Source organism: Ranitomeya imitator, chromosome 7 (assembly GCF_032444005.1).
Source record: "Ranitomeya imitator isolate aRanImi1 chromosome 7, aRanImi1.pri, whole genome shotgun sequence".
Taxonomy (NCBI): Eukaryota; Metazoa; Chordata; class Amphibia; order Anura; family Dendrobatidae; genus Ranitomeya; species Ranitomeya imitator.
This window is the reverse complement of record NC_091288.1, coordinates 165867381-165879406: the sequence shown is the minus strand read 5'-3', so window position 1 is coordinate 165879406 and position 12026 is coordinate 165867381. Positions and strand designations below refer to the sequence as shown.

Sequence of the window (12026 nt, the reverse complement as noted above, 5' to 3'; positions counted from 1 at the left end):
AGAATCACCGGGATCCTTTTCAGTGTTCCAGAATTATAACCTCATAAACGGACAGTGGTCAGAATTGTAAAAATTGACCCGGTCATTAACGTGCAAACCACCCTTGGGGGTAAAGGGGTCAAATTAAACAGATTTTGTGTTTAAATGCAGATAGTGTGTGTGTGTGTGTGTGTGTGTGTGTCTTTATGTACCATCTTATTATGTTCATTACTAGTGATGAGCGAGTGTACTCGTTGCTCGGGTTTTTCAGAGCACGCTCGGGTGACATCCGAGTATTTATGACTGCTCGGAGATTTAGTTTTCATCATAGCAGCTGAATGATTTACAGCTTACAAAAACGCATACAAATCCGCATGAAAAAAAACGCATGAAAATCTGCATGAAATCCGCGTGGATTTTCAACTGCGTTTTCTGCCAAGAGAGGAAGAATCCGCGCAAAAAATTCCACAGGCAAATCCGCAATGTGTGGACATAGCCCAACTCTTCCATGAGCACTTGCATGCAGTTTTTGCAGGAAACTGTTCTACAGCCAAAATTGGTTCGGAGACCTTGAACTAAACTTATTTTGTGGTCCTCAAAACAAATATGGTGCTTGAATTTGTTAATTGGCTCTAATTTTCAAGATCTAGAGGAGGTTGCAATTACTTATGACACCCTTCAAGCAGGCTTACAGAAAAATTACCAGTATGTCTTTATTACTTCATCATTATTGCATTGTTAGTAGCTAATCTATTTCGTATATTGAGCCATCAGTATTCTATCATCTTCGGGTGACCAATCAAAAAACACCAACTCCGCTCCGATGATATAATCCTAGTTACAGTTGCATCACCTACATTTATAAGTGCTCTCTGCATAAGGTATACAGCATGTAGGATTTCTTGCTGAAGCATAAGATTTTGTTACCACCATTGCATATCAAGTTGGGTCTAATGAGCAACTTTGTAAAGTCAATGGATAAAAATGCAAAAGCATTCGATTATCTCATTGAAACATTTCCAAGGTTGAGCTAAGCAAAGATAAAGGAGCTTTTATTGGACCTCAGATTCGGAAGCTTCTTCAAGATGAGGAGTTGCTCTGTTGCAGGGCAAGGAAAAGGCTGCATGGGCAGCATTCATATTAGTGGTAACTATTTTTTGGGAAACTCTAGAGCAGATAACTATGAGGAGTTGGTGAAAAATCTCCTCAAAACATAAGGATCTGGGCTGTAACATGTCAAAGATTCACTTCTTACATTCGTATCTAAACTTTTTCACACCAAACCGCCCAACAGTGAGTGAGGAGCCAACAGTGAGTGAGGAACACAGTGAGATTTCATCAAGATATTTCAGCTATGGGGAAAAAAATATCAAGGAAAAAGGAATCCATCAATGTTTGCAGATTACTGTTGGACAATTGTAAGAAATGATCCAATGCAGGAGTACAAGAGACAAGCAAAAAACAGTAGTCACTGAATGAGGACCACATTTTGCAGTGTAAGTACTGTAAGATTGCTCTCACTAAGTGTATTGGGGGACACTCGCTTGGCACGGGATTGACGTAGTCAGGCACGATTTTTGAATACAAAACAGTCCAAACGGTTTATTAAAGGGTCATAAACCGGGTATGCACCGTTCATATTATACTTTCATCAAACACAATAGGCACCAACTGGTGAAATTAACTTGCAGCTTTGTCTTAAACACTTCTTTTACGGCTTTGTATCACGGACACTAAACATGCTGGACCTCTCACTTCGCCCAGTTACCATGGGTGTCCGTACGCCGCACACTTCACCAATGTCCATGGAGCACAACAGGCACCAACAGGTTGCAGCAACTAAACACGCTGGTCATCCCCTGACCAGTTGCCGTGGGTTACCACACAGTTCATAACACAAGTACCAACAGTCTGTACAGGTACCTGATGGGAGCTCCTGCTCCACCTGCTGACTCATTGTCAGTCCTCTGGGAAAGCTGCCTCACGGGAATCACCAACTTGCCTGTGCGGCATAACCTAGTCAGTCCAGACCCACCGAAGGATGGTAGCTTCCCCCAACATGAACCGCATATGTGACCTGTCCAGGTGCTATTCAGGACCTTGTCTAACACCCCAGGCCACCAGGTCGGTCCAAAGCCCCACCATATGCTCTTCAGGACTCCTACTCCCAGGGAATCCAACACAGTGTGCTATTCAGGGATCCGGTCCTATTCCCAGGACCTCCCAACACACAGGCTCTCCAGGACCTTCCACTGGAACCACACAGGAACCATGTGACCCACACCCTGGTCACATTATATATCCTTAACCACTCCCCTGGGTGGGAGTGTGGATGTGTGGCTAGTTTGTCCCGCCCATCTCACATAACTAGCCCTGCCAAACCTCCCAAGACTATTATACAACATGCAACATACTTGTGGGACTATAGGTCCCAGAACACCACATCACTTCAGGCTGGCAGCGCAGAGTCTTCTCCTCTGCGACACACATATCGTCCATTCATCACAATGCCGGACTTTGTCTTATGACCACAGCCATGCATGCAACTGCCATGCACTCTCATGACCTCAATACACCTCTGTGTGCATACTGGGGAGACCATGCAGCGCCCCCTACCTGTTACATGGGTCACTGCATCACATCCCCCCCCCCCCCCTCTGTTCAAACTTGTGGGGTTGAACATATGTCTTAACCCAGGGGCCTCGAGACCGGGTACCCAAGTCACCTTGGCCTACTAGTCGAGAGGGCCACATGGGTCACTGCATCACAGTCCTGTAATGGTTCATAAATTGCAGTAGTGTTTAGACATGGTTTAGTTATGTTAATTGTTGCCAAGTTTCCGCTAAATAAAAGATCAGAAAATTGGCGTAACAAAATACTCTATATTTGCAAAAATAATGTTTCAAAGTGCTGAAACTTTTATGCATTAATTATATGAAGCAGTAAAACAAAAATTCTGAGATTATAGAAACAAGAACCAACTAAAAATTCTCATTGTCAGATTGAAATTCAGGAGGTGAAAATCATCAAGAAATGGTTCGTTCTATTCCTGAACCTGACAACTTGTGAACAGTAATCGTCCAAGAAGGCCGCTCCATCATCATCATCTGTTTAGTATTGATTACTCCTGCACCTAACTATAAACCTACAGCATCCCAGATTTTCTGCAAGTGTTCCCAGAAGGAATGATGTACATGTATAATCTTCCTTCTGGGAACACTTGCCGCAGAGTATTTATGCTTTCAAAAATAGAAGTGTTAATGGTACATACATCTATATTATACACACACGCACACAGTCTCCCGAGCAGAAAAAAACAAATGACATCAAGAAATTGCATCCATACGGTCACAGATAATAAATCATATTGCTGAGCAGGAGCTGAGGCCACTGACCTCCACCAGACTGGATTACCCTGCATCAGATTTCATTTACCGTATGTATCAGGGAGAAATTTAACTCCATTATGGCCAGTGCTTCAGCACTGAATGTACAGGCACTTTTGATAGATATTGCGGATATGGTAGTTTAGCAGCATTACATTTTGTTATGTCATCAAAGTAATATTTGCAGCGCTTTAATGGTGTTTTATTACCCATTTTACAGAAATTATTTTATTTTTGTTAATTTGTTAATAGTAAAGTGTGAAAACTTTTGACATTTCTTTAGCCTGTATTTTAAACACTTTATTTTGTTCTCAGTTGCCAATGTAGTTTCCCTATTTTTATTTGATCAACCTACAGGGGTTGTCCAGACTCAGAGTGACTGCAGAATTGTGTCGGCGCTGGCAGTGGTGTGAAGTATGTGATTTGCATCCTTCTTGCCACATTCCAACTAGACGTGTCTGACCTCTCAATATACTTGCACTGCGGGAGGCCGCCAGTAGGCATGTGACCACATGTATGCAAATCACATGCTTGCAGCCACACGCTCGCTGAAGCACTGGAGAATCTTCACAGTGAGCGGTGGAAATGTTTTAACGGATAGCACTCAGCCCAATGTTATACCATGTGGCAGTACCAACGAACACTTTTATCATGCCGATTCAGCATTAAGAAAAGAAAATATAAATAAATCGCAGCATGCTGCATCCAATGATCGGATCATGTACACCCATATAAGTCTATGGGTGCATGTAAAACATCGTACTGCACTCAGATGACATCCGAGAGCAGTCTGATTTAATTGGACCATATAAAATACATAAAAAAAAACTGTTATTTCGCCTAAATGGGTTTTCTACACAGAAGTGTTAAAAATACATTTAAAAAAAATCTGATTAATATGGCAAAAAGAGACAGTGTAGAGTAGGTAGAGTACGGCCATGCCTTTTCCCTTCTCTGCAGATTAGCACCAGAGAAATGAGGCGCTTCCACACCACTTGTTTATTAGGCCGTGTGCACACGTAGCGTCAATACTGCGCATATTCAACTCCATTTTTTGCAAAGAATATCTGCTGCGTTTAACTGTCTGAGCATAGAGGACAGAATTTAACAAAAACTCATGCCGACTGTGCGTTTAAAGATGTTAAATTGTGCGCTTTTTGGTTCTTTTTTTCCCTCTATGGAGAGCCTGAAAAAAAACACGCAGTTGCGCTTTTTAAATATAGAATCAAAGCTGAAAAAAATTGCATTAAAAAATGTCGCTTCAAGTTTTCACCAAAAAAAAAAAGCATCAACTTAAAAGGGAAAAACTTCGCAAAAAACACAATTAGGCCACGTTCACACATTCAGTGTTTAGTCACTATTTTACCTCAGTATTTGTAAACCAAAACCAGGAGTGGGTGATAAATACAGAAGTGTCAATGTGTTTTTATTAGGCCACGATCACACGTTCAGTATTTGGTCAGTATTTTACCTCAGTATTTGTAAGCCAAAACCAGGAGTGGGTGATAAATACAGAAGTGGCAATGTGTTTCTATTAGCAAACACTGAACGCGTGAACATGGCCTAATAGAAACACGTCGCCACTTCTGTATTTTTCACCCACTCCTGGTTTTGGTTTACAAATACTGAGGTAAAAAACTAAGCAAACACTGAACATGTGAACATGGCCTCAGTTTTTTACCTCAGTACGGTATTTGTAAGACCAAACCGGGAGTGGAACAATCTGAGGAAAAATATAATAGAAACACGTCACCACGTCTGTATTTAATCACCCACTCCTGGTTTTTGCTTACAAATACTGAGGTAAAAAACTTACCAAATACTGACACCGTGTGAACGTGGCCTAATACATACTGCATTTCTCTGCTGTTTTTTAGCTGCATGCTTTCTGCACCTGTCTGCACCATTACTTGCAATGACAATTTTCTCTGATTATTGTGTTTTCCCCAATATTTGATGCATTTTGGTGCATATTTAAAGCAGCTTTTTTAATACTTTTTTTAGTACAGAAGAGATTTGATTCTGCACTTAAAAAACACTATTCAAGCAACAATTACATGAATATCCAAACAAAAAAAATTGACAGCTCTATATACTGTATGCCTTTGCCTTGCCAGAACTACCTGTAGCCAAAGCAACGTCATGTCCCATCATTTCCAGCAATATTTTATTCATCCCCATGCAGACTTCTAAAGTACCGTACATTGGAAATCAATAAATAAAATAGCAGGACGCCACGCGGAGTTCTTACAGAACCATCATTATTGTCAAGTGTTTGTTGTTCGAGTCTATGCAAATCAGCTCATTTGTAAAATGCCAAGCAGGCAGGATGTGAAGGGCTTTTCTTTTCTTTATAAGGTATACAGGCAAAATACACTCCTCACATGTGAAATAGCAACACCATGAAAACAAAGAAGTGAAATTATAGATTTCACAGGATGGATAGACATGTTAGCAACATACAGATGGTGAATAAAGTCGAAAAAAATTCCAAAACATCTGGATTTATTCAGTCTTGAGTATGAGCATCACGTGCAGAGAAACACATCTACATGCCTTGGCCGCTATGAATGAGGTTATTAATAGTTGTCTGAGGAATGTTCTGCCAAGATGAATGCTCTCAGGCAAATCATCAAGATCCGCTGCTGGCAGCTGCCTGTGCAGTTGTTGACAAACAACATTCCAGATGAGCTTGATGGGAGACAAGTCCGGAGACGCTGTAGGCCACAGTAACATGTTTGGGCCACTCACAGTAGCATGAGCAACATTGGGCCCGGTGATGTTGGTGTTGAAAAATGGCTCCTGAGACTTTGGAGAACTGGCTGTTCCGCTGGTTCCATCACAAAATGAATGTAACGCCGAGCTGCTACTGTACCTAGAATGAGGACTAGAGGGGTCCGCCTACTGTGCACCATAATTGTGGGAGAAGAATTGGCGTGAAATTCCCTCTTGAACCCTCCTTATGGAGATGCCCATGTGATCTCATCACAATCGAAGAATGGATCGTAGTGATCCATTCTGCACTGGAAGTGAAATGAGACAACACATAAGCCCAAGGTACAAAACAATGTCTACAAAAGCCATCTACAGGCGTTTGCTTGACATGAGTTTTGCTTTTGTCTTGGAGGCAATGATAGCCAGAGATCGGTCTGGAGACAACATGGGCAACGCAATGAAGAGGTCAACACGAAGGAACATCAAAGTATCTCAAGATTTAACACGATATGATCATACTGAATCCATCAGGAGGTTTTTAAAAGGTTTCCATTTTTCCATCATTTGCATATAATTTACATGTCTATTGATCCTATGATTTCCATAACTCCATGACTTTTCCTTCTTGGTGTTGCAATTTCAATGTTGAGGAGTGTAAGTAGACATACGCACAAGTGGGACATAAACGATGATGTTAGTTGATTGTTCTGATGGGAAACATAACTCCACTCGAGCTTTCTCTCTGCCACTTAACTTATTGCACCTAAGACATATCAAAGTGTCACGGTATAAGCCCATCTTAGGCTCTGCGGCCCCAGAAAAGTGTGCATCTGGCAATTACTTTCCAAAGGATACAAACTATGAAAGACATAAATGGGTGAAGTTTGTTACCTGGAGATATGGAAGTGGTAAAGAGCACTCATTTTGGAGTTTCCCCTTTTTTTCAAGAAGCAAACATTTTTAGATAGATTTTTTAGACTGCATTCATAAAATGCTGAATATTAGCATCAAGAGTGGAAAATTAGTCACAAAACTAATTGTGTTACTTAATAGTGACATTTTGGGGTACATATCTTCTAGCAATTAACTTTTAAGATTAGTTTTGCAATGCAAAAAGAAATTTAAAAAAAGTACAATAACTTTGCCAATATTTCTGTTATCAGGTTGTTCCTATGGGAGGCTGGTGTTCAATCACAGTCCTCCTGCAGCGCGTGATGACGCACATTTCTGGCACATTTCTGGTGCTGGTACTTAATCTGGTGTCCCTTTTTAGCATGGGCATCCTGCTCGAAAGTAGGGGACATGCTAATGATGTCATAATCTTTACTATTCATTGGGGTATGGAAGGCAGCAGTAAGGGGGCATGGAAGGGAGCAGTAAGGGGGCATGGAAGGGAGCAGTAAGGGGGCAAGGAAGGCAGCAGTAAGGGGGCACGGAAGGCAGCAGTAAGGGGGCACGGAAGGGAGCAGTAAGGGGGCACGGAAGGGAGCAGTAAGGGGGCACGGAAGGGAGCAGTAAGGGGGCAAGGAAGGCAGCAGTAAGGGGGCAAGGAAGGCAGCAGTAAGGGGGCACGGAAGGCAGCAGTAAGGGGGCACGGAAGGCAGCAGTAAGGGGGCACGGAAGGGAGCAGTAAGGGGGCACGGAAGGGAGCGGGCAGGGACTGGAGAAGTCTGGAATGCTAGAATTGTGGTCTTCAAGGTGCAAGTAGTAAGAAGAGCTGGAGTGTGGAAACTGTAATTTCTATGTTCACATGTGGCCACAGACAGGCAGTCCTCAGTTCACAAAATGGAGCTCAATTTTATTCTTTGGTTTTTTTTTTAAACATATGGAAAAGTTATAATAAAAAACTTGAAAAGAGCAGATGAGTTGGGATCTTCTGACCTGCGGCTTGTCTCTCCTCTGACAACAGAAGCCTCCACATTGTGATAAGCCTATCTCCACTCTGGATTTTGGAAGTGCATTTGCATTCTTCATGCTAATTGTATTAGCAGCTCTCGCTTTCGTTGCTGTCCAGGCTAGGCTTAGGTGGCAAGGATTTCATGCACCATGGCTCAGGCTTATTTTTAGGAGAGCAGAGTGAGACCTTTTTGGATCAGGTGAACTTCTGCTTGCAAATTACTTTGTAACACAGTAGGTTGTCCAAGCATGAATCACATGTACGAAGCTGCTGCCTAGCAGACATCTCCAGGGCATCCTGCAGTGAAAACCACTCACAACCGAAACAACGAGCGAGGCTGGAGATCTTCATACAGGGATTTGCATCTTGATTATTTGTATTACTAGAACACATTCACATTCAACCCCTTCCTATCCGGCATACTTAACTTTACTCAATGTGCTCCTGTTGGTCAGCTCACTACCATAATGTGACATCCAAGTGAAATCAGTCCCTGTCCCTAAATACTCAGAACATAGTACTGGTTTTTCTAGTGTGAAAGCTTTGTTTTCCGGTTGCCAAGAATTCCCAACTCTGCATGTGTCCGAATATCAATGACTTGGAGCAGGATGCTCCCATAAAATCATATTTAGAATTGAGAGTCCTCAGTGGTTGATACCTTTTAATGGCTAACTGAAAAGATGGTAACAAATTGCAAGCTTTGGAGACTACACAGGTCTCTTCATCAGGCAAAGACTAAAACAAATTCTGAAGAATCACATATTTATGCACAACATAGTATAGGAAAAAAATAAATAAATAAATAAATAAAATCAGTCATCTGTGCATTACTTTACAGCTTGGGAAGAAAACTAAATTAACTCTGACAACCATTTTTTTCCATAAGGCAATGTGCACATCTCTGCCATCCAAGCATTGGAGAATCGGGCCATTAATGGCTTTGGCTGCTTTTGAGAAATCTTAAAGGGATCCTGTCACCCCCAAAAACGAGGGTGAGGTAAGCCCACCAGCATCAGGGGCTTATCTACAGCATTCTGGAATGTTGTAGATAAGCCCCCGATGTATCCTAAAAGATGAGAAAAAGAGGTTAGATTATACTCACCTGGGCGGGCGGTCTGATCCGATGGGCGTCGTGGTCCGGTCCGGAGCCTCCTATTTTCATAGGATGACGTCCTCTTCTGGTCTTCATGCTGCGGCTCTGGCGCAGGCGTACTTTGTCTGCCCTGTTGAGGGCAGAGCAAAGTACTGCAGTGCGCAAGCGTTGGGCCTCTCTGACCTTTCCCAGCGCCTGCACACTGCAGTACTTTGCTCTGCCCTCAACAGGGCAGACAAAGTACGCCTGCACCGGAGCCGCAGCATGAAGACCAGAAGAGGACGTCATCCTATGAAAATAGGAGGCTCCGGACCGGACCACGACACCCATCGGATCGGACCGCCCGCCCAGGTGAGTATAATCTAACCTCTTTTTCTCATCTTTTAGGATACATCGGGGGCTTATCTACAGCATTACAGAATGCTGTAGATAAGCCCCTGATGCTGGTGGACTTACCGCACCCTCGATTTTGGGGGTGACAGGTTCCCTTTAAGTAGTGCATTGAATTCGTGAAACAAAAACTTAATAATAAGATGTTCCCAGATGTTCTGCACCGTTCCCATTTCTTCAGAAGCCATGCACCATTAATATGCCAATCACATCTTCCAAGCCATAGTCGCAATGACGGAGTAGAGGAGCGCATGCTCCATTCATTTTCAAGGGGCCTACTAGAAGACTATACAGCGCACAACTTTCTCTGGCAGACTCATACACAATGGATGGAGGGGAAGTCGAGAATGCTCAACTTTGCTCTACTGAAAACTTGATCTTGGGATTATGTCCATGAAAGAGCTATTCCCCTCAAAAAAATCAAGTTCTCCCCTATCTACGGGAAAGGAAGTCCAACAATTGGGTCCACCAGAGATCAGCAAGTTACCTGAACTCTTCTTACAGGGGAGAACTTGTTTTTTGGGGGAAATACTTTAAGTAGGAACCCTTTAAAATTTTACTATAGAGAGTCAGTTAACTTACCAAAATGGTTTTGGACGTAATAGAATGACTTTCAGAATATCTGATGCCATCTTTATCGAACATTTACTTATATTTAATGACTGCCATGATGGAAGCTTCTCTGGAAGTCTCTGTTCTGCTCACACTAACAGTTTCTCTATTATTTTGTCCCATTTTCTTTTTTACAGAAATATATGAAGAATAATTTCCATTTTCAGCCCTACCAATTTAAATAGGATTTCTTAAAAGGCGAATGTCATCTGTCAGCCTCATTTCTTTCCTAATCAGGTGAAAGAAAGAAAATCCAGAGTAACATCCTGAAAATTATCTAAAGATTCTTCTTCTAAGGGCTTTGCATGCAGAGCCATTTTGCCGTTAGGATATTAATACATTTCTTTGGCTCCCGCTACGGAGAGTCTGCTTCTCCTCAGTAAGGAATGTGCCAAGAATTGACAGATTTGAAAACACAGAATGAAAAAATAAACCAAAAAAGGAAAAACACCAGATGTCACATACCAATAGGAATGGACGAAATTTGGGAATACAGATCCAGCATTCGGTTGCCATCTACATCAACAAGATAATTTCCACGACTGTCTTCATAATTGCAGAAAAAATTCACGGCGTCAGCATTCTAGGAAAATAAAATTATTATCTACGTTCACATATGATCAAGTCTATATCCAAAGATAAAAATCAAGTGGAGCCCCAATCGGGTAGAAGCCGAACGCCAAATGATTCACACCAAGTATGGCAGATGTCGACATCGGTGATACTGGAGTCAATCTAGAAATTATCTACTAAGGTACGAATTGTAATTCTATAGCTTTCTTATTTACAGGTTTGGGTAAAACATTGAATTCTCTGTTTCACTGAGGTAGCAGGAGACCTTACATTCTTACTTACCTGGATACCGTTCAACTGTTTGATGAGCTCCTAAAAATTAAAGTAAAAAAACATTATAGACTTTATAGATATGGAACCTCAGGCCGTTGTAGGCAGTATGTCATTCAGCAACCCTACATGTCTTAGCCCCATTGCATTATGGGATCTCCTAATGAATTCAGTGTATCGAAGCCTAAAGGGAATCCTGAGGCTGTCAGTCAAGCGGGGGGGATGATGCTCTCCGTGTGACCTGTTTGCTGGAGGGCTAACTGCTGGGAGCAATCAAAGTTACGGCATAACCTATAGAAATGCAACACAAATCTTCAGTGGAAAATCCCTCTTATAAACCTTTTTCGGGGGACCTGACTTCATATATATGGTGACCGCGTCAATTAGATAAGGTGACATTACCCGTAGAGGATCATGATACCTTTTGATGACTACAGGTTGGTGTCAAGGGTTTGAGAATCTCCCAGCTCTGCCTATATTCCCTTTGTAATTACTATACAGATACCTTCAGTAAACCCATTTTTTCCCTCCAGAGGAGAGATAATCTGCATTATTCCCAGGGAGTATTACCTAGCCTATAAGCCTCCCTACATCTGCTGGTGGTTTCCACAAGGAGAAACCTTGACTCCAAGCTGCACATCATGCAAACAACCAATCTTCTCACTTACTCTAGATCTTGGTCCTGGAACTTCGGTCTTCATTAATGGAGCTTCATATTCAAAATCAATGTTCTTTTTAGCTGCAGCTTGACTGATATACCTACAACCTGAAAAAGAACATGGGTCAGTCGTATCGGTCATCAGGATCTAGGATTCAAGAAACTTACATTTTCAATTCTCCATTGAAATTAAATTTTTTATCAATCTAAAATATAATGAGAACAGGAAACTAAAACCAAACTGGAGAAAATACACTCGTTTGATGACCAGTTACCAATCGTATCAATGACAGACATAACTAACTAGTCAATCACATCTAGATGTCAATTATGTTGGATTTTTTCCGGTTGATTAGGAAGCCATTACTCAAGTCAGAGCTCCTGAGAAGTCATACACTGGTGGACCTTACTATATTATTATTGAGGGAGCCATATCACAAACTACAGATCCTA

At 41.9% G+C, this 12026-nt stretch overlaps 1 protein-coding gene across 3 annotated transcripts in view; it reads right to left on the bottom strand.

Moving 5' to 3' along the window:
- The window catches only part of ABAT (4-aminobutyrate aminotransferase), a 187060-nt gene that overhangs the window by 69739 nt on the left and 105295 nt on the right, over window positions 1–12026 (bottom strand). For all 3 annotated transcript variants that reach the window (XM_069733997.1, XM_069733995.1, XM_069733996.1), the window contains exons 3-5: window positions 11584–11681; window positions 10928–10957; window positions 10538–10655 (exon numbers count right to left, since the gene is read on the bottom strand). In XM_069733997.1, the coding sequence (XP_069590098.1) occupies window positions 10538–10655; window positions 10928–10957; window positions 11584–11681 (246 nt within the window). The remainder of the gene's footprint in view (window positions 1–10537; window positions 10656–10927; window positions 10958–11583; window positions 11682–12026) is intronic.